The sequence below is a fragment of the Bubalus kerabau genome, chromosome 1 (genome assembly GCF_029407905.1).
Source record: "Bubalus kerabau isolate K-KA32 ecotype Philippines breed swamp buffalo chromosome 1, PCC_UOA_SB_1v2, whole genome shotgun sequence".
Taxonomy (NCBI): domain Eukaryota; kingdom Metazoa; phylum Chordata; class Mammalia; order Artiodactyla; family Bovidae; genus Bubalus; species Bubalus kerabau.
In genome coordinates this window covers 189,827,598-189,848,828 of record NC_073624.1, presented here as the reverse complement: position 1 = coordinate 189,848,828, position 21,231 = coordinate 189,827,598, and the positions used below count along the sequence as shown (strand labels likewise).

At 60.7% G+C, this 21,231-nt stretch overlaps 2 protein-coding genes across 6 annotated transcripts; one reads left to right on the top strand and one right to left on the bottom strand.

The window, feature by feature from the left end:
* Positions 1-1,701: 1,701 nt before the first annotated feature.
* LSM7 (LSM7 homolog, U6 small nuclear RNA and mRNA degradation associated) lies at positions 1,702-6,472 on the bottom strand. Of its 2 annotated transcripts, none has more exons than XM_055547621.1 (4): positions 6,380-6,472; positions 6,171-6,261; positions 3,281-3,352; positions 1,702-1,949 (listed from the first exon to the last, which is right to left on the bottom strand). In XM_055547621.1, exons 1-4 carry the CDS (start codon positions 6,470-6,472, stop codon positions 1,807-1,809), a joined length of 399 nt encoding a protein of 132 aa, XP_055403596.1. In that variant the 3' UTR covers positions 1,702-1,806. The 2 variants fall into 2 exon arrangements, with proteins under 2 accessions (XP_055403596.1, XP_055403603.1); XM_055547628.1 differs by having other exon boundaries at positions 6,400-6,443.
* On the top strand, positions 6,455-21,214 carry SPPL2B (signal peptide peptidase like 2B). Of its 4 annotated transcripts, none has more exons than XM_055547602.1 (15): positions 6,455-6,619; positions 10,842-10,961; positions 11,752-11,934; positions 12,341-12,430; positions 12,867-13,006; positions 13,487-13,629; positions 13,812-13,908; positions 14,317-14,433; positions 15,639-15,720; positions 16,545-16,619; positions 16,755-16,817; positions 16,898-16,997; positions 17,405-17,482; positions 18,687-18,847; positions 19,564-21,214. In XM_055547602.1, exons 1-15 carry the CDS (start codon positions 6,563-6,565, stop codon positions 19,801-19,803), a joined length of 1,746 nt encoding a protein of 581 aa, XP_055403577.1. In that variant the 5' UTR covers positions 6,455-6,562; the 3' UTR covers positions 19,804-21,214. The 4 variants fall into 4 exon arrangements, with proteins under 4 accessions (XP_055403577.1, XP_055403570.1, XP_055403587.1 ...); XM_055547595.1 differs by having other exon boundaries at positions 6,458-6,619; positions 19,561-21,214; XM_055547612.1 differs by having other exon boundaries at positions 6,458-6,619; positions 18,687-18,914; positions 19,561-19,697.
* The last annotated feature ends 17 nt before the right edge of the window (positions 21,215-21,231 follow it).

The following is a 21,231-nucleotide window of genomic DNA, read 5'->3' as shown; positions in this document are numbered from 1 at the left end:
CATCTGCCTTTCTGGGGCATTCTGCCTGAGCCCCCAGGAGGTTGGGGTCTCCCTCTCTTGGCCCCCACAGCATTGTTCCCATCCTTAGACTTGAGGGCAAACACCTGTGCTCTTAACCAACTGGGCAGGGTCCCAGTGCCTGGCTGCAGAGTGGATATTCGATGGCTTTTCTTGAGCTTAAGAGGGAAGGAATGGGACCTCAGAGAGGTTGGGACACTTGCTGTCAGTCACATAGCAAGTGGGGAAGGAGAACTGGAGCCTTGGACTTTGTGGCCACAGAGAACTTGTCTGTTCATCAGCGGGGAGGGGAGGGGTGGGTGGAGAGTGGTCTGAGGCCTGGGGGACTGCTGTGTGGGGGCAGAGGGTCCAGAGACAAGCCTTGCTGGGGGCTGGAAAAATCAGGTGTTCTCGTTTCTGTCCTAGCCCTCGGCTACCTCGGGGGCTCTAAAGAGGTCTGATTAGCCTCGAGGCCTCACTGCTCCCCTACCCCACTCCCACCTCACCCTGGGGTCCAGGCCCCTGGGTTCTCTGACCCTGAGTTCTGGGTCTCCGCCTTTGTATCTTGGTCTCAGACAGCACAGGCTGTGCAGGTGCAGAACAGAGGTTCCGGTGCCTGGGTTCTCAGTCCCTCCACTGTGTGAGCCCCCTGCCCGAGCCCCAGGCACCAGCTGTCGATTGCTCCCCAAGACCAGAGCACAGGGGTTGGATGTTGGCAGGCTGGGTGTGTGCAGATTCTAGGTCACAGCCTTCCCCGGGGCTGTGACCCCAGCTTGCCCAGGGACCCCCCCCACGCTGGCCAGGGGGCGGGAGGAGGCAGGGCCGCCAGATGGCAGGGAAGTGGGGCAGAGGGAGGAGCATGTGGGATTGGCTAGCGGCCCCACAGCTAATTCCCGGCAGCAGGGGCTAATGCTGCTGGGCCATGGCAGAGCTCAGATCTCTGAGATAAGCCAGCTGCTCTCCCTTTATTTGGTGGCGACAACGGAGGACAGGTAGCGAGGGAGTCACCCAGCCTGGTCTCCTTCTGTAGCCACTTCCAGTGTCCCCAGGTGTTGGAGGAGGGGTCCCAGTTTAAACTTTCTGCCAGGACAACTCATGCCTACTCCTGGCCTCCCCCATCCACCCTCATCAGTGCTCCAGAGTGACAAATGAGACGAGCCTGCTGTCAGCAGGGATGGGCCCATGGGGGCAGGGTCCTAACAAGGACACTGGGTTTATGGAACGAGGCCAGGAGAAAGCCGTGCTCCTGAGGACAGGGACTGGGGACGCTCATGATGATGGCCTGGGGTCGCCGGCTGACGGGCAGGGTGGGCTTGTCCTCTGAGATGAGCGGGGAAGAGGTTTAGATCACCTCTGGGGTCGTGGGCCAGGTGGATAGCAGGCTGCATCTAGTCTGTCCTTTGTGGGGTCATGGCTGTGCTGGGACATGACAAAGTGGACCCGGCTCTGCAGGACCCCTTGGGCCAGAGCATGGAGGCACTGAAAGGACAGGAGCTGCTGCTGAGAAGGCTGGCTGGGGTGTCCACAGAGGCGGTGATCCCTGGGGGGTCTCTGCAGAGGCACGACCCATCCCCCGCCGGCACTATGCACACTTGGTCACCACCAAGTCTCCGGCCAGGGCTCAAACTCTGCCAAATGAACCAAATCCCCAGGTCCGGGTTTTGCCAGAACACCAAAGCTGAAAGGAAGATTCCAGGGCTCCTGGACACTTGAAGTTTGCAATTTTATTAAGAAAACAAAAATGTAAGTTATACAAAAAAGAGTTCCATTCGGACGGGTGGCCAAGTCAGAGGAGCAGTGGCCTGGCTGCTAGGCATCCTGCTGTTGGATGAAGGGGTTGGGGATGGCCTCCATGCCGTCCTGCGGGCAGATGAGCACCACCGAAGTGCCCCTGCACACCACCAGGCCCAGCTGCCGCGTGTCCTCTGTGAGCTTGTACTGGTCGTCGGGGTCTGTGGGAGAAGAGGGGTGGCAGTGAGGCGGTGTGGGAAGATGCCCGGAGATGTGCCTGGGTGGGAAGAAGTGGAGTGTGGGGGCTGAGGGGAGGGAAGGCAGGCCAAGCTCCCACCCCCCACCTCCGCTTCCCCCAGCCCGTTGGCAGCTTCTCTGGAGATGGACGGAGAGGCTTAGGAAACAGCCCTGTGCAGCCTGCCCTCCTTCCACAATGAGAACACAGCCCTGGGGAGATGGACCGAGTGCTCAGAGGGGCGGTGGGGAGAAGAAAAACCCATCTGCAGGATCTGGGAGTTCCTGGAGGGCCACCATTCACCCCCGCACCGACGGGCTGTTCCCAGTGGGGGGAGTGACAGCACATGGAGAGCTTGCTCTCAGAGACTACTGCATGATGGGAGAGGCTGAGTTGGGGGGGTGCAACTCCCCACTCCCAGACCCTGCAGGACAACAGCTGTCTGAGCCTGCCCGTTCCCTCCTGGAGCTGCAGGGATGGGTCTGGCTGGCTCTGGGCCTGGGGCTGTTCTGGGGTGAGGAGAGGGCAAAAAGTCGCTGGACCAGCAAGCCGGGACCCCATGTAAGTGCATGGCACACACCAGCTCATGTGGTTCTCCTAGCAGCCCCACAGGGTGAGGCTGTCCTTTTCCAGAATGTCATCTGCCTGAGGACGCTGGGCCAGGACCCCGGCAGCAGGACTCTGGGTAAACCCCGAGGGAAGACAGAAAATGAGGGCGGGCAAGAGGCCCTACAGGGTTGCTCCTCCCACACAGAGGGCCTCTGCCTGGTGGCCTCTGACACTTGCGTGTGGTCGCATTTACTCTGCACCAGAGTAACGTGTACTTCAACATCGACAGTCCCTGGAGGAGCGAGACCCCCTTCTCTCCTGAACCTGGGGGCTCCATTGTGCTGCACTCGGGCTGAGCTGGTGGGCCTGGGGACTTGTGGAGACAGGGAGGGGAAAGGAAGGGGCGGGGACCCTTTGTCAGCAGCAGGGAGTTGACAGACAGAGACAGCAGGAGAGAGGGGGTAGGATGAGCCCCCTGGAAGCCAGCTTTATGGCGGCGGATGCAGCACCTTTCTAGCCCCACCAGGCAGACTTAACTCCAGCAAGTGCTCAGGGTTGGTGATGAGTGAATCCGGAAAACACTCCACTCTTGAAGTCCCGAGATGACAGTGTACTGAGCCCCACCAGGACAGTGGCAGAGCAAACACACCTGTCAGCCGTCTGACCCACCAGGCGCCACGCTCACGGTGGCTCAGCATGTGGGTGGCGGCCCAGGAACAGTAAGAAAGGCCTGGCAAGGACGCTTCCGAGCCCCACAGCTGCACTCACCTCGCATGTACTCGATGGTGCCGTCCAGCACGAGGTTGAGCAGCGGGTCGAACCCTTTCAGGATTCCACTGGCTTGTCGGAATCACCAAGCAGAGAAGAGAGATGGACAAGCATAAGATCAATGGTCATTCTGGACAAAGTGCAAGCCGCACGAGGGTGTCAGCACATGAAATTGGGGTGCCCTCACTGGTGAGGGGCCACCCCCCAGCCAGATGCAGGTGTGGCAGCAGCCTCTCCAGGGACAGGACAGATGCAGGACCAAAGGGGGAGCAAGGGAAGGGCTCCTGGGAGATGAGCAGTGACAGCTGACCCCACACCATCGCCGCCGCAACAGTCGGCAAATCCGCCTGCGCCTGTTTTGTAAACAGTTTAACTGGCGCCCAGCCGCGCTCGTTTGTTAAATGTCGCTGTGGCGGCTCAGCTGCTGCAATGGTGGAGGTGAGGAGTTGCAACAGAGACTGTCTGGCCAACACAGCTGAAAATGTTCCCTGTCTGGTCTTCTGCAGAACAAGTCTGCCAGCCCCGCCTGAGTGCAAGGCCCTGGCTCTGCTTCCTCTACTGTTTACAGCCCTCCTCAAGCCTGTGATGGCGCTCACCAAGTGGGGTGATGGACAGTGACAAATCCAGTAATACATCTGGGCACTTGGCCCCGGGCAAGGAAGTAAGCCCACACCTGGGGCTCCTCCCTTCTTACTGGGGAGATGCTGCAGCAGGTGGGTGGGATTCTCAGATGAATCCAGCATTCCCCCACCCCTCCCTCTGGTGTGGGATGGAATCCTCGATCAGACATCGGTCTGGTCAGGCTGTAACAGAGGGCTTTGTGGATGTGATCAAGGTCCATGAGTCAGTCCACTCTTAGTGAATCTAAAGGGAGGCTATGCTGGGTGGGCCTGACCTGACAGGTGAGCCATTAAAAGGATGGGCCCTTTCTGAAAAGCGAAGTTGAAAAAATGAGATTTTCCTGCTAGCCTTGAAGGACTTAACTGCCATGCTGTGGACAGTGTCCGTGGCAGGGGCGGTGGGCAGCTTCTAGGAGCCCAGAGGGTCCCTGCCCAACACTTGCCAGAAAACGGGGAGCCTGGGCCTGAGATGATGGGCTCCCAGAGACACTCCCTCACTGCAACCTCGTCAGAGACCTGAGCCCGAGGCACCCAGAGTCTGGAACCACAGGTGCTGTGAGATAAAAATGGGTTGTTGAAGCATAGAAAATGAACAGAAGGGACTTCCCTGGTGGTCCAAGTGGCTAAGAATCCATTCTGCAGTGCAGCAAATGTGGGCTCCAACCTTGGTCAGGGAACTAAGACCTTACATCCCATGGAGCAACTAAGCCCAAAAGGCATAATTAGAGAGACCTGGCCTGGAATCTGAGACCTTATGCAGCTAAATTAAAAAACACACACACAAGCGCCTTGAGCCCCATCTCCTTGTACATCCCAGAACCAGCATGGTGCCAGTGTTTGTTCAGATTCAGAGCCTCACTGGGCTGGGTACCTAGACGGGCAGGCACTGCGTTTTTAGCCACTCTGATGCTACCCAGGTGTCCACATCTCAGAGGAGGAGGGGTCTGAATCACCATCTTATGAACAAAGATACTGAAGATCAGAGGTAGCTGAATAAGTGAAGCACTGGGTGCTCACTAAGTGTCAGGAACTTGGCTAACGACATTGCCCTGTAATTTCATCACCACTGCTGAGGTAAGTGGAGTTAACAGCCTCTGACAAATGAGACAGACTCAGAGATGGTAGCGACTTGGCCAAAGTCCCACAGCCAGTGAGCTGGGGCTCTGCCTGGACCGCACTCTGCACATAACCCTGCATCATCTTTCCTGCTGGTCTCCTCACCAGATCGCAGAGGGAGATGCAGAGTTAAAGCCTCACAGTAACTGAAAAAACCTGCCAAGCCCTGACAGCTGCTGCTGCTGCTGCTGCTAAGTCGCTTCAGTTGTGTCCGACTGTGTGTGACCCCATAGACGGCAGCCCACCAGGCTCCCCTGCCTCTAGGATTCTCCAGGCAAGAACACTGGAGTGGGTCGCCATTTCCTTCTCCAATGCATGAAAGTGAAAAGGGAAAGTTAAGTCACTCAGTAGTGTCCGACTCTTCGCAACCCCATGGACTGCAGCCCACCAGGCTCCTCTGGCCATGGGATTCTCCAGGCAAGAGTACTGGAGTGGGTGCCATTGCCTTCTCCGGTGACAGCTGCTACCAGGAGCTTATACCAAAGGACCCTGACTCGGGATGCAGAGTCAAGCAGAGCTTCCCAAAGCAGCTGAGATCTGCCTGCCTCACTCAAAAGCAAAAGGCTCATTCTTTACCCTGGAACAGTGGTGAACAAGGAGATGAGGTCTGCTTTCAACAGGTGCCTCAGGTGGCTTCGTGTAAATTGAGTATAGGGCCTGGGTTCTCAACTGGGGCAATTCTGCCCCTGCCAGGGAACACTAGGCCATGTCTGGGATGCCTGTGGTCATCAGGACTAGAGTGCTCCTGGAATCGAGTCGGTGGGACCAGAGACGCTGCTCCACACCCTACAGCGCCCAGGACGGCCCCCTACAGAGAACAATGCGGCCTTAATGTCAGCAGTGCCGAAACTGAGAAACCTTGGTGCTGAGGGTGCCCGTGGGGGGCTGGGGCAGCCGCCTGGGTGAGACAAGACCCAAAGGAAGCAGAGACCTGAATCCCAGCCCCTGTGGCTGCGGGTGAGGTTTGGGCCCCTTTGCGTGCATCAGTTTCCCCACCTGCAAAAGGGGTGTAACCGTTCCTACACGCCGGCGCCGGCAGCAGGCCGGACGAGTTGTCCGAGCCAAGCGCCTAAAGCGCCCTAAGGCATCCGTTACCGGTACCGCCTCCCGTTACTCCTCGTGGACCGTGGAGGGGGAGGGCAGCGGGGCCTCACCTTCTCTGCCTCCCTGGAACTTCACTCGGATGGTCTTGTCGATGTACTTGGACAGGTCCAAGATGCTCTCTTTCTTTTTCTTCTCTTTGTCCTGCAGGGGATGCAGAACGCTGTGAGGCGGGGAACACGGCCGGAGTCTGCTCAGTCAGCCCCGCCAGCCCCGCCAGCCCGACGAACCCCGCCAGCCCGGCGAACCCCGCCAACCCCACCAGCAGCGCCGCACGCTCACCGCCATCTTGTCGCGCCGCGTCGCTATGCGCAGGCGCCGCCACTGCGCCCTTTGTACCTACCGCTGCGCGCATGCGCGAAAGACGCAGGGCGCCTGCGCGGCGCTCTGCGCCGGGGCGTTGCTGGGAAACATCTGCCGACGCCTGTGGCGGGGACCGGGCGACATGGCGGCGGCGGCGCTGGCGCGGCTCGCAGCGGCCTTCCTTCTCCTCGCGGCCCAGGTGAGGGCGGCGCCGACCCCGCTGGCCTCGCCGGCCGCGGTGCCCCGGCTCCTCACCCCTCCCCGGCCCCGCGCAGAACCCCGCCCTGCCCGGCCTGGGGCCAGCTTAGGGGTTCCGCGCCCCCGGTGCCGGAACCCGTGGGCCTGGGGCCCGGCCGTGACCTTGCGGGTCTGTCCCCCGGCTGGTCTCCCTTCCCTCTCTGGACGCCGTTCCCAGCCGTGGTGTCACTGGGTTCCGCCCGGATCTAAAGTTTGAGGTTCCACTACCCCGCTCCCTCCCTGGCCCCTGCTGGTCTGTCTCGGGGTCTCCAGCCGCCCGCCTCTGGGACGCCCTTATCTGACTCCGTGGCCTTAGCCGGGGGCTACCCCTCTCTGACCCTGGCATCCCCTTGAAAGCGATACTACCCCCATTCCCCGTGGTTGTAGTCAACTGTCCAGCATGGCACCCAGTGTCTGGCGGCGTCCAGAAGCAGCCAGGAGCCCAGCCCTGGAGTGGGGTCGAATCTCCGCCCCATCTTTTTCTCCAGTGACCTTGGCAGGGGAGTTCCCGCTTTGAGTTGGTCGTCTGCAAAAGGAGGATAAGTGTACAGTGCACAGTCAGAGAGAGGATGTAGGGGATCACGGACGCGGGGCATGCTACTTGTTTGTCACTTAACCTCAAGGGTCGCCACTAGGGGACAGACCTGGAGATGGTTGATGTACATTACCATGAGTGCATTTTTTATTTTCCAAACCCTCCCTCTCTCCCAAATTCCACAACTCTGGAAATGGTGCCACCCTCCCCCAACAGCCCTACAAACTGGGCCATTAACCTTGACCTTTCTGTGCCAGTCCCCCAACCAATGCTTCAGGCTGCTGGGTTCTCTCCAAGGCCGCTTTTGTCCCCCAAACTCCCAGTTCATTTTCAGCCCTGCAGGAGGGCTCTCTTTCAAAGTGTGTCAGATCTTGTGTCCAAATGAGAGCTTTCTGGTGCCACTGATACATTCAGGAGGACTCTGTGATCCGGCTGACAGGAAACTATCCTTTGCTTCCAGCTCTAACATATTAAAGGCACTTTGCTCACTGGGCTCTGTTTCCCTGAATCCTAACTCCCCCCAACGTTGTGTGTCTGGTCTCAGCTTAGGGGTGCCACATTCCAGCAGCTTTCTGGCTCACCCCCTCCCCAGCTGCTTTGCCAGCCCTCTGTACTTCCCCCAGCCCTCTTTGCTCGTCTTCCTCAGCAGTCTGACCCATTGGAAGCAGGGATTTTGCGCTTTCTAAATATTTAGAAAAAGAAAAAAAAATGGCAAAGCTGTAGGTGGGCGAAGGGTCACAAGAACACCACAGAAGGAACAGCGCGGTTGGCCTGGGAATGATTTTCAGAAGCAAGAAGCAAAGGTACCGGAGGGATGTTCTGGGGGATGAGTAGGAGTTTGCTGGGTCAAGAAGGTGTTCCAGGGAGAAAGTTGCAGGTGACGAGGGCAGGGCTGGAGGTGTGAGATCTGGTGATTTTTATTTTTTTAATAGTAGATATTTATTTAATTTTTATTGGAGTATGGTTGATTTGCAGTATTGTGTTAGTTTCAGGTGTACAGCACAGTGAATCGGTTATATATATATCTACCCCTTTTTAGGTTATTTTCCATATAGGCCATTACACAGTACTGAGTAGAGTTCCTTGTGCTATACAGTAGGTTCTTGTTGTTGTTTAGTCATTAAGTCGTGTCCAACTCTTTTATGATCCCGTGGACTGCAGCCTACCAGGTTCCCTGTTCTTGGGATTTCCCAGGCAAGAATACTGGAGTGGGTTGCCATTTCTTTCTCCAGGGAATCTTCTCAACCCAGGGTTCGAACTTGAGTCTTCTGTATCGGCAGGTGGGTTCTTTACCACTGAGCCACCTGAGACATACAGTAGGTCCTTGGTAGTTATCTATTTTATACATAATAGTGTGTGTCTGTCAGTCTCGTTCTCCCCTTCACCTCCTGAGAGCTGATTATTTATCTGGAGATGGTGAGAGTCCACTACAGTGGCCCATAGGACGCTCCAGTGGTTACACCTGAGGAAGGTGGAGGCCTGTCAGGCGCTCTGGCGGGCGGGGCTGTGGGGGGAGCAGCAGTGGAGCAGCTCCAGCATGGGGTAAAGGGCAGGCAGGGCGTGCGGCCTCCTTGGGCTGGGCTCCAGGGGAGTGGACTGTGCTGGTCGGAGCAGGGTGCTGGGGTGTTTGGATTTTATTCCCAGCTGGTTGAGGGTTTTGAACTTTACCCTGAGTGTGGGCAACCAAGGAGAGTGTGGGAGTGAGTGAGGAGGGCACCTGGGCCAGCTCTTCCTAGGACAGACCCCTGGGCATGGTTCTTCATGGCGCCCAAGGGTATGGCCAGCTCTCCATGGGGCCAGAGGATGCCTGCTCACCACCGTGAGCTCACTCCCGATCATTCTGTGACTGGACGAGGGATTGGACACCCCCACACCATTGGTACAAGTTGTGTATACAATGGCCAACATGGGGTCTGTTACTCAGCAGATCTGAACGCGTGGGTGCCTTCTCTGCCCCTCACCTGCCCGTGTACCCCTCCACCATCCCCCCACCTGTCCCCATCCCTCCCCTCCCCTCCTCACCCCTCCTGCATCTGCCCCTTCACCCCTTCCCTGCCCCACATTGCTCCACCTAAACATCTCTTTCTAAGCTTCCCAGGTCCTGATTACCCCACCCTCTCCTAGAACTCACCAAGTGTTACACAGACTGCTCCCCGTCTGGACCCCTTAGCGTCTAAGCACCTGGCATGGATGCTGTCAGTGTCATCTTGAAGCATAATTTCCCTAAAGTTCCTGAACCTGCTTTGTGGTTGTAATGCATTGGGAGGTGGCCTGTCCTTGGTGGCTTTTCTTATTCTCCAAACTGGAATGGGCAGTGCTGGAATGGGAAGGAGGGGCACTGAGAGCTCTGGGCCCTTAGGAAGACCTGCTCCCAGTCCTGTACCTCCCCCGGGAGGAGACCGTATCCACAGCAAGACTGTGCTCTCTGGGCTTTGCCACAGCCCAGGCTGATATCTTAAGGGAAAGCCAGCTGTGCACATTGTGGTGGGGCCAGGGGGTGGGCTGGGACATGTGCTCTTGTGCTTCTAAGTGACCTTTTTAAATTAAAAAGAAATGCTTCTAGCCATTCCTGTGTTATACAAGCAACTCAGGGCTCATAGACCAAGGGTCAGCAGACGTTTTCTAAAAGCTTTTTGGGTCGCATGGCCTCTGCTACAACTCCCTGGCTCTGCAGAAAGCAGCATAGGCTCTGCATTCAGGAACCAGGCAGCCATGTTCCAGTAAAACTTTACTGACAAATACGGGAGGTGGGCCGGATTCAGCCTGGGGGTTGAGGGACCACAGACTCCCTGCAGTGGCCCAAGGTGGGGGCATGGCAGGGGCTCTCAGTGCGGCACGGTGGTGGGGAGAACCTGGAAGCCGGGGCTCCTAGTCCTGCCTCAGATAGAGGGAACAGGGTTGGCTGGGCAGGGGCAGGTGCAGGACGACGCTGACCTTCCCTCCCTCAAGCGCTGGTGGCAGCGCCTGCATACCTGGTCTCTGGCGCCCCATGCCCTGTAAACACAGCTTTGCCAAACACTTGACCCAGCAGCTCCAGGTGATACACCAAGACGCAGGGCCAGCTGGGGACCCCAGCCCCTCTCTGCACCACCGCCAGCTGACCCTGGCCTCTGTTCACAGAGGACCCGGCCTTCTGAGAGCCAGTCTGTGTCCCAGGCATGCTGTCCGGGCCACGCCCCTGGGGACCCCTTGCTGAGTCAGAGCCCCCTGCTCCCCAACTACAACACATTCTGGGGTGGGTGTGGGTCTGTCACCAGCACAAAGGGGCTCCTGCCTGTTGTCTCTGGGGAAGATTCTAGGGGGATACTGAGGGATACAGTCTGTCTCTCGCCTCCGGGTGGTACAGAGAGATGGATCCTGGAACTGCTGTGTGCAGAGCTGGGGTCCCGTTGGGCCCCTCTGGCTCCAAGAAGCCAAGGAGCTGGGGTGGGCCCAGGCCCTGTGTGTGTGTGGCGTGGCTCTACTCCTCCCTTTCAGCCATTGGAGCCACATGGAGGTGCGCAGATCTCCCTGAGGAGGCTTGGCCCTGCCCTCCCTTGTGTCTGCCTGAGCTGAGGGCCCCAGCTGTGCTGGCAGAGGGCGGGACCATCCAGAGCTGGGTGGGGCCATAGGCCAGCCCCTGCCTACTCTGACTCCACCCCCTGTCCAGGTGGCCTGTGAGTATGGCATGGTGCATGTGGTGTCTGAGACCGGTGGCCCCAAAGGCAAAGACTACTGCATCCTCTACAACCCGCAGTGGGCCCACCTGCCACATGACCTCAGCAAAGCGGTGAGTCCAGCGGGCGGCCCTGCGCTGGGGCCCCTCCCCACGGGGCTCTCCACCCAAGGCGCCTCTCCCTCCACTCTTGCCCTGGGTCCCGGGGGGAACTCTGGAGGATGGATCCTGGGGAGGGCCCCTGAGGACGGAGGAAGTGCTCTGCTGGGAGTCCGAGGAGGGACGTGGCCCCAGAGGAGCTCCCAGCCTCTCTGGGCCCCGGTTTCCTCAGTTGTAAGTAAAGGATTGGGACACTGCTGCGGGATGTCCCCTGTCCGGGGCATCAGCCACTTCCCATCCCTCCCACCATGCTGGGCTGGGGTGGTTGGCCAGAAATCCTTAGACAAGTGACACAGAGGTTTGCCTATCCCTGTCGTTGGGGCGGCCCAGACATGCTGCTCCCTGGTCTGGCCTGACTCCTCCCAGAGAACACGGATGCCCAGTGCCTGGTTTAGCAGGTGGATCGATTGTCATCACTAAGGCCAAGCTCCTGCCTGCCCTGTGTGGTGTCTGTGATGGGCTCCAGACGCCCTCGTCTGCCTGGTGATTGGGGTCTGTGTGTTGTGCGTCTGTGTGCACATGTGCATGCATGTGTCTGTGTGTGGTGGGTGTGGGTTGTATGTGTGTGCATGTACACATGTGTGTGTTTTGTGCAGAACGTGCTGTGGGGCTGGCCCCCCCGACCTTGCAGTGAGGCAGTGTGGGGGTGGCAGTCACTGGTGGCCTGTGTGCCCCGTGGGGTCCTTGCCACCTGGCTGCCCGGGCCACCATTCCCTCTGCCTCTCTGAAGGCCTCCCTCCCTCAGTCTCTCCTGCAGGTGCGGGACTGGACCAGCTCCGTGCTCTGCTCTCCCGCCGACCTCCCCTCCAAAGGCTTCAGCAACCAGATCCCGCTGGTGGCACGGGGGAACTGCACCTTCTACGAGAAAGTGCGGCTGGCCCAGGGCAGCGGGGCCCGAGGGCTGCTCATCGTCAGCAAGGAGGCGCTGGTGCGGCCCCCAGGCCTCCTGGGCAGCTTGGGACCCTGGGGGCGGGACTGGGTTAGGGTTTGAGGCAGGGGTCTGCGCGGAGGAGACAGGGAGCTTGGTTTTCCGACTGTGGTCTGGAGGGGGTCGTATCCCAGAGCTGTGCTCGGGGTATGACCAGGCCTGGGGAGGATCTCTGAGGGAGTGGGTGGCGTGGGCCATGAGCCAGCCTCTTCCTCCCCGAGACTGACTGGTGCCCCCAGCTCAGCCCTGGGAGGGAGGGGCTGAACCCACAGGCTTGCCCTCCTGGCCCCGAGGACCCTGACACACATGCAGGACCCTCCCGCCAGCTCCAAGGGCCAGCCGGCTGTCGGTGGCTCGCAGTGCCCCACCCAGGGGCAGTCATCCTCTCCTGCCCCCGGCCCCACAGGTCCCCCCGGGAGGCAACAAGACGCAATATGAGGAGATCGGCATTCCCGTGGCCCTGCTCAGCTACCGAGACATGCTGGACATTTTCCAGGTAGGGCCGCCCACTTGTCCCCCACCATCTGCAGCTGGGCCAGGGCCCGGGGAGATGGGCCCACAGTGCCGTGAACCTCAGGAGAGGAGACCCCGACCCTGCCCATGTGCCAGAGACCCTAAGTGCCAGCCCCCCTCATGCCCTCCTGTTCTGGCCTGGGCTGACCAAAGGCTTGGTCGGCTTTGATGTGGGGAGTCAGATCCAGAGCAGGTGAGCATCAGCACATGAGTGAGGTGGGAACAGTCAGGGTCCCACTCTACGTTCCCTGTCTCCCCACCGAGGGACCCACTGTCAACCTCCCGGCTGCTTCACATCCCCCTGGTTAGCTTGTCCCAGCAGGGCCCACTTCTCTGGGGTCAGACGTGTTGGGTGAGGGCATGGGGTGGGGCGAGGTGGGGTCTTCCCAGCCTTAGCTCCGTTGTGCTCTCCGAGGCAGACTTTTGGCCAGGCAGTGCGGGCGGCGCTGCACGCCCCCAAGGAGCCCATGCTGGACTACAACATGGTCATCATCTTCCTCATGGCCGTGGGCACCGTCGCGCTCGGGGGCTATTGGGCTGGGAGCCGGGATGTCAGGAAGTAAGTGCCCCCTGTGTGTGGGTGGGTGCCAGCCAGGCAGCCTGGACACTGGGCAGGGGACTGCAAGAGGGGCCTCTATAGAAAGGCAGCATGACACCCAGGAGAGCCGCTGAGAGGCCCCCGGGGTTCTGGCCTGGCTGGGCAGGGGAAAGCAGCAGCCCAGGGCAGCCTGTGGGACAGCTGGGGCGGGGCCAGGGCCAGGGCGGCCCCATTGGACCCACAGCCTTCCTCCCAGAGCACCGCCACAGCCTGGCCCAGGTGCCAGAGCCCCACCTCCGGTAGTCCTCCCTGTGAGGACCAGAGCTCCCGGCGCCCTCCCGTGAGGTCCTGGGGGCAGGGTCCTCCATCGGGGACCCTCATACACACGGTGGGCCTGGACGGGGGCCAGGTACGCTGTCCCTCGGCCTGCCCCTCCCTGTGCCTGCAGCCCCAGAAGCAGTGCCGGCCGCGGGGCACCCCTTGACCGGCCCGTCTTTCCAGGAGATACATGAAGCACAAGCGGGATGATGGGCCCGAGAAGCAGGAGGACGAGGCTGTGGACGTGACGCCGGTCATGATCTGCGTCTTCGTGGTCATGTGCTGCTCCATGCTAGTTCTGCTCTACTTCTTCTATGACCAGCTTGGTGGGTGCCCTGCCTCAACGCCCAGGGCGGTGTGTGGGGGGTGGAGGCTGTGCTCCCTGCCTTCAAGGAGTGCCTCAGGCAGGGCCGCCCCTCCCTTCCCTTGGTGCGCCCCCCTGCCAGGGGAGTGAGGTGCAGAGCCCCCCTCAGCCCCTCACTGCCGCCCGCCCTGCAACTCCCCCCAGTCTATGTCATCATTGGCATCTTCTGCCTGGCCTCCTCCACCGGCCTCTACAGCTGCTTGTCCCCGCTCGTGCAGAGGCTGCCGTTCTGCAAGTGCAGGTGAGCCCCCCAGGGCGGCCCGCACTGGCTCTACTCGTGGGGGTCCCGCTCTGCCGCCTGTCGGCCTCTCCCCTCCCCGTCTTGCCTCTGAGGCGCCACAGCTTCTGTGAGGCTGAGGGCCCTCTCCAGAGCCCTCGGTCAGTCTGGCGTGGTGCAGGCATATGGCAGGTGCCCCCTCAGGGCTGGCTGGGGGTTCCTGGGGAAGTGGGGATGGCTCTGAGCCAGCCTTCCTCCCCCAACATCCCATTCAGGGTCAGGCCCCCTGGGATCCGGGTAGGGGTGGGGGGCACCAGGTAGGGCAACAGGGGAATGGATGGGAGGCTTTGGGACAGGAGTTGAGCCGAGCCCATGGTGCTGGGCAGACAGCACCGTGAGGGTCAGAGTCCTGATGCCCCTGCCTGCCTGCAGGGTTCCTGACAACAGCCTGCCCTATTTCCACAAGCGCCCTCAGGTCCGCACACTGCTCCTGGCGCTGCTGTGTGCGGCCGTCAGCGTGGTGTGGGGCATCTTTCGGAATGAGGACCAGTAAGTGCAGTGCCGCCGCTCCGGGGGGAGGTGGGGCAGCAGGGTGCTGTCCTTGGGTGCTCTGACTTCCCTCGCCTCCCCGAGCTGTCTGACCCGGGCACTTGGATCCGGGCCAGCTCCCAGTTATGAAAAGCCCTGCTGTCAGTGCTCTGGACGCAGTGACTGCATGCTGTCCAGGTGCCGACCAGGCTCAACGGATGGCTGCCCAGCTCTAGCTGCCTCCTGGCCTGTCTGGTGCCCTGGGGTCTGCAATTGCAATCTGGGCGGAAGATGCCACTGGCATCGCTGCCCGGGCATGGAGCCATGGGCTCAGCAGCAGCCTGGCTGTGGCCTGGCGCCACCGGGCCCACTGCTCTGCCTTTGCAAACACTCGTGTCCCCTGGGCAGCCTCCCACCAGAGGCAGCCACTGCTGGTCCCCATGTCCCTGCCCCCGCTGTTACCGACACCATCTGGCACTTTCTCTGAGCTTCTCCGGGGCCGTTAAACACTCTTGGCTGTGCTGCCGTTTGGAGCCACAACAGATTTAACTGGCAGAAGGAAAACGTGAAAATATTTGGAGTTCTCTGTACACAAAAAGAATATGAGCTCTTAAGATTAAGTCCCAGCCAGAAGGCCCACTCCCCCACTTGAAATTAGAACAGGCCTTGGTTTCTACCATGTCTGGGCACCCACGCGGGGCACCATTCCCACCAGTGCCCTGGCCTGGAGACTGACCCTGTGCTCAGATGAAGCTCTGAGGAGTAGGGGCAGGGAGGATGGAGCAGGTGGTGGGGGCCAATTTCCAGCAGGGGAGCCCCAGTACTGGAGCTTCATCAGAGCATCAACTTGCAAATTTGGAAGTGGCCCTGCCTCCTGGGGCTCCAGACTGTGTCCTCAGAACCCCAAGCCTCTATTTCCCAAGAGAGTGTGTGTGGCACCTGGCTGGGAAGGTGGGGGGTGTGTGTGTGTGAGTTTTCTTTTTCTAAATCATTTAAAAGATATTTTAGGAAAGTTTGACTCTGTAGTTGCAGAGCTGTCCTCTCCTCACCCCCTGCCCCATCCTGTGCCCCAGGAGTGAAGGCCACTGTTGCAGAGGGACGGGGCCATGGCACTTGGTGGGAGGCTGGGCACCAGTGGCTTGGACCAGGTGGCCGGGGAGGGTGGGGCCGACCGGTGGAGGCTCTCAGGAGACCCTGCCTGAGGATGAGGCTGTGCTGCATTCCAGGTGGGCTTGGATCCTCCAGGACGCGCTGGGCATCGCCTTCTGCCTCTACACCTTGAAGACCATCCGCCTCCCCACGTTCAAGGTGAGGGTCCCCCTGGGTTCGGGGAGCGCTGGATGAGGGCTGGAGCCTCCTGTGTCTGCCTGCTGCCCTCCTGCCACGTGGCCTTGCCCAGGGTCTTCTGCTCTGAGCCCGGCCCCTTGTGGGTGGTATGGTTTTTGCTTTTCTGTCCCTCTGGCCACCTTGGGCTTGAGGATTAGCACAGAGTTGCCTCCCGGCATGGCTGCTGCACCAGTGATGGCTGGGCCAAGGGGATCCTCCCTGGTGATGTTGCAGTGTTGGTGAGGTGAACAGAGGAGAACCAGGTGAAACCCACAGGCAGAAGGATGGGGCTCTGCCTGGAGCACCAGGCTGGCACTGTGACCCCGGCTGAGGCCCGACCCCACAGCGGGAACCTAGAGACACACAGGGAAATGCGAAGATGGTGCCCAAACTTGGGGCTGGCCAGTCATGGCCGTGTGTCTCTTGAGTTTTCCATCAGGAACTCAGAAGCGAAGGGGATTCCCTGTTGGTCCGGAGCTTAGGACTTGGTTCTCTCACTGTATACAGCCGGGGTTCCATCCCTGGCTGGGGAACTAGAAATTCCATAAACTGAACAATGCTGCCAAAATGAAGAGAAGCCCAGATCTTGGCTCTCCCTGAGCCTCGGCTGCCCATGCTCTGACATTCTCGTCAAGGTGGCAAGATGTTCCTTCCTACAGGGCAAGCCGGAGCCTTGGGCAGGGTTGCTGATGCATCCTGGAGGATCTGTGCATCAGCACCCTGACTGGGGGTGGGGGCGGGGCAGAGCTGGCGGAGGTCCCCAGGTGGAGGGCAGCCCTCTGGACGCCTGGTCCGTCCGTCCGTAGGCCTGCACACTGCTGCTGCTGGTGCTGTTCATCTATGACGTCTTCTTCGTGTTCATCACACCCTTCCTGACCAAGGTGGGCCTTGCCGCAGCCCATGCCCCGCCCTTGCCTGCCTGCACCCCGTGGCCCTGCCCCAGCCTGCCCATGCCCTGCCCCTTGGTCCGGCTGCTGCATTCAGCCTCTCCTGATGCAGCGCCCCCCTTCTCTTAGAGCGGGAACAGCATTATGGTGGAGGTGGCGACCGGGCCTTCAGACTCAGCCACCCACGAGAAGGTAGGAGTATCCTGCGGCCAGGTGCTGAGTGTGCAGGGAGCAGGGCTGGCAGGTACTGGAGACACTGCCCCTCTCTGCAGCTGCCCATGGTGCTGAAGGTACCCAGACTGAACGCCTCACCGCTGGCCCTGTGTGACCGCCCCTTTTCCCTCCTGGGCTTCGGGGACATCCTGGTCCCAGGTACTGGGGCTGGGCTTGGGTGGCTTGGGGGTCCCTGGGGGTGCTGGACCAGAGGGGCTGGTGGGTCAGTGAGCAGAGGTGGAGCTTGGCTGGATGGGCCAGGACGGCAGGGAGGTGACTCCATGGAGGCATGGTCCCAGTTGCACAGACCTGCCTGGCTCTCCAGCTGCTCTGTCCCCAAGGTCCCCCCGCCTCAGGTGGCTCCTCAGCAGGTGGCTGCCGAGCTGGGGTTTGCACTGGCCTGAGGCCTCAGTCACCTGCCAGGAGTCCAGGGCGGCACCAGGCCAGCTCTCTCCTGAGCTGGGGAGGAACGCTTGGTGCCCCATCCCTCCATGGGAGCACTGTTGCCCAGCTGGGGCATGGCCAGGCCGCTGCCCACAGCTTCCGCCCACGGCCTGTCTCTGCAGGGCTGCTTGTGGCCTACTGCCACCGCTTTGACATCCAGGTGCAGTCCTCCAGGGTCTACTTCGTGGCCTGCACCATCGGTAAGCCCACCGTCCGGTCTCCTTCCTGCGTCACAGCCTCCTCACTGTATACTGTGGTTGCTGTTTCTCTTTTCTTTTTGGTCTTCTTTGTCTTTCTCTTTTCCCTTTTGTCTTCAGTTTGTTTCGTTTCCAAATTCATTGACACCGACAGGATGCTTCCTCATTTTCTGTCAAGCCTGGTGGTTTCTAAGATGGTCCAAACCAATTATCTTGTCCCACTGGGTCAGCTCTTCAGGATGAGCGGGGGTGCAGAGGGCATAGGCCCTGCCGCAGCCACCAGTGGGCCAGGCAGACACAGGCTGGCCTTCCCGGCTGGCGTACCTTTGAGCCACCGCTGTCCGCCCTCCCCTGGGTTCCTGAAGTTGGGACCCGTCCTCCATGCCGGCCCCCAGGGTCACAGTCCCCGGGATCAACCTGTCCACACGCACCCACAGGTCCTCCCCTTTGAACCACAGTGTGTCAGATTGTCCTGTAGTTCCTGTCACTGAGATCCCTAGTTTGTGTGGATGGATTGCTTCAGGATACATGGAGAGTCCACAGTCGATAATCTGGACTCTCCCAGCACAATCCTATTGCTCAGTAACGTGGAGGTGAGGGGCAGGACAAGTGGCCTGGAGTGGAGGCCTGTGCTGGAGATGGGGCTCTTGGCCTGGAAGAGAGAGTCCAGTGAGCCATCTTTCTTGTAACTCTTGAGCAGTTGCAAGGTCAGTACAGCCGTCAGTACAGCGCCGCACCCTCTGCTGGGCTCAGACTGACCCTTGCTAGCCCCTCATCGCATTTGCCTGTTGTATGTCCATCTTCGCGCGATCCCTGCACGGCTGCATTCACACAGCCCTAAATAACACCCTGTTTGTTCTGGATGACGGCGCCAAGTGTAGGCGCCATCTGACCCTTCAGGGCTTTCACGTGATCACTCGGGAAAGATTTCATTTTCTAGTTCTGTACCTTTGTTACTTTGGTTCAGATTATTCTTCTGATTAGAGGTTTATAAAACCGAGATATCGGGACACCTCTGCAGCTCCTTCTCAGCCACCCCAAGGATTCCAGGCCCTCCCATGACTGCCTCCCCAGTCTGGGGGCTGACCCCTGTGTGGGCTCTTGCCTGCCCCAGCAGGGCGGTGGGGCGTCCTGGAAGGTGGGGAGGATCGACTCCCGGTGCGTTAGTCACCATGGGGTGACACGCTGCCTGTCTCTGTCCCTGCAGCCTACGGCATCGGGCTCCTGGTGACGTTCATGGCGCTGGCCCTCATGCAGCGCGGCCAGCCCGCCCTCCTCTACCTCGTGCCCTGCACGCTGGTCACCAGCTGTGCCCTGGCACTCTGGCGCAGGGAGCTGGGCGTGTTCTGGACGGGCAGCGGCTTTGCGGTGAATACCAGTTTGCTATGACTGTCTGCGAGCAGTAATAGCCTAATAAGCCCTAACTAGAGTTAAAGTTGAGTAAGACCTCCTAGCGTTACACCTAAACCCCGCAGTGCCTTGTCCCGGTGCTGTGTTTCCTCCCCTCCTGCCACCGCCGGAGGTCGGGTGTCGCTGGGAAGCGGGTTTCCACTTGGGCTTCTCGCTGCTTTGGGGTGGGCGAGGCGCAGGCTGGGCCCTGTTCTTGTCTGAAACCATAGAGGAGTGGGACCGAGGCCGCGCCCTGTGCAGGACGGGTCCGTCCACCGTTGTAGTCCTGGAACTCAGGGATGGATTGCTGGCCCCTTGGGAAACCCCCTCCATCCCCGGGGCCTTCCTGTCTCCTGAGCCTCCAGCTCCCCCTTCAGTCCGTCTACAACTGGACCCTCCCCCAGGCTCTCCAGAAGGCCTCTGGGGCTCAGTGCCCATCATCTTCAGAGCTCTCACTCCCTAGGGCCTTGCCCGGTCCAGAGCAGGTGGGTGGGTTCTGGAAGGTTCCCGAGGGAGAACAAGCCAGAGCAGTCAGGTCGCGGCCTCCCGGGGTCCCTGTGGTGGTGGTGGTGGTGGTGGTGGTGGTGCAGGTCCCAGCGCAGCCCCTCTCCCGGTCTGAGCCCACCTTTGGGGGCTCCCCTGCCCTCCCGTCCACCCCGCGGCCCCGCCAACTCGCGGCCTCTCCTTCGCAGAAGGACCTACCTCAGTCGCCCTGGGCGCCTGCCCCCACCGACGGCCCGCAGCAGCCCCATGCGGACCCCGATGCCTCCCCCGCCCCCGTCCCAGGCCGGCAAACTCCTGGCGAAGACGCGGTCCCAACCCCTCCGCAGGCAGAGCAGACTCCAGAACAGTCTGCGCCGGAGAAGAAGCTCGGGGCAGACGCGCCCCCCCAGGAACCCGAACGCCTAGCGGCCCCACCCGGCCCCTCGGCCTAGGGGAGGGCGCAGACTCGGCGCCGCGCTCCGGACTGGACTCGCGCGGCCCCCAACTTGGTGCTCTGGTCTGGCCGATGCGCACGTCCTCCTCCAGCCCGCCGGCCGCACCCCGGCCCCCAGCCCTGCTCCGAGCTCGTGTGGCCGCGAAGCCCCCAGCCGGTAGAGGCCACCCCCGCGCGCGGTCCGCTCCCTGCGCGGTGGTGTCCTGGGGAGGGCAGAGCGGCACCTCCGCCGGTGGCCTCGGACACGCCCAGTTTGGTGCTTACCCTGCTGCTGCTTCCCCGGGGGTGGGGGCGGGAGAGGGAGGGGCTCTGGTCCGCAGGGCCCCCGGGGCTTGGACTGGGGTTGTCACCGATTCGGTGGGGTTGGGGCCCCGCGGTGAGCGCCCAGCGCCTGTGCTCCAGCTCCTCCATATTTTAATAAATGGCCACGACTTTTTGAGATCTTGGTAGTGTCGCCTCTTCGGGTGCGAGCCCCTCGGACTGCTCCTCCGAAGCAGGGGGGTGGCTGGCGCTAGGCCGGTGGCCCCATTTTGCCTTTCCGCTTAGAGGAACTCGGCCCCCACCCTCGCCGCGGTCACCTGCACGCTCAGCACCCCTTCAGTGCACGCACCTGGGCCTCCAGCTACCGCGGGCGGGCGGAGAGCTTCCGGAATGTGGGGGGCGGGGGGGGGGGGGCTCTGGAACTGGCTTACGTCTTCTACCTCACAGACAGGGTTCTCTGAACCTCAGGACGGAGATGCTGCCGCCCCCACGTCGGGCTGGCCAGGGAGCCACCGCCCGGACAGGCACTGGGGGCTGTGACCGCCAGGGCCCCGGCCTATCCTCCACGTCCACGACGAGAGGCGAGGCCCAGACCCTTCGACCCCACGCCGGCTCCGCGTCCCTCCCGTCCCGCCGCTCTGCTGCAGACCGGCGGGGGCCAAACCATGATCCATTCCAAACGATACCAGCGCCAGATTCATGTCTCAGCCACGCCTCCGAGGAAGAAACCATGTTTGTTTCTGAAAACAAAACAAAAAAACCCCCAGAAGACGTCTTCCACCTGTTTCTGTGTTTCCTAAACAGAACAGGTGACCCCGCGGTTGGGTGGGGGTGGCGCAGCTGGACCTGCCCCGCTCCACCCCACGGGAGCCCCTGGCCTTGGAGGCGGGACGGGGAGGCAGCCACGGGGCAGGAGAGGAGGGGAGGGAGGGTCCGAGCGGACCCCGTCCTTCCCCGGAGGACCACGCCTTCCTGTAAGCCATTTTGTACGTCGTCAATGTTCGAACGCGGATGGAATTTCTCTTTTTCTTTTCTTGTTTCTGAAGTTTGACAAATGTCAAGGAATTCAAAGCGGGATATTAGTTTCTGAAGTTTCCGTTTGCAGTTTCTGCCTTGCTTCTGTTTGAATCTTGTAATTAAACACAGCTTTTGATATTTATGCCCG

Bases quoted from the DNA above. Each gene is read 5' to 3' on its own strand.
- LSM7 (XM_055547621.1), bottom strand. From the start codon at position 6,472: ATGCGCGCAGCGGTAGGTACAAAGGGCGCAGTGGCGGCGCCTGCGCAT. The intron at 6,262-6,379 runs GTGGGGTTGGCG...CATCCCCTGCAG, and splicing joins GTGAGCGTGCGGCGCTGCTG to GACAAAGAGAAGAAAAAGAA. The intron at 1,950-3,280 runs GTGAGTGCAGCT...CTTCTCCCACAG, and splicing joins CACCATCGAGTACATGCGAG to ACCCCGACGACCAGTACAAG.
- SPPL2B (XM_055547595.1), top strand. From the start codon at position 6,563: ATGGCGGCGGCGGCGCTGGCGCGGCTCGCAGCGGCCTTCCTTCTCCTC. The intron at 11,935-12,340 runs GTGCGGCCCCCA...CCGGCCCCACAG, and splicing joins TCGTCAGCAAGGAGGCGCTG to GTCCCCCCGGGAGGCAACAA. The intron at 13,909-14,316 runs GTGAGCCCCCCA...GCCTGCCTGCAG, and splicing joins CTGCCGTTCTGCAAGTGCAG to GGTTCCTGACAACAGCCTGC.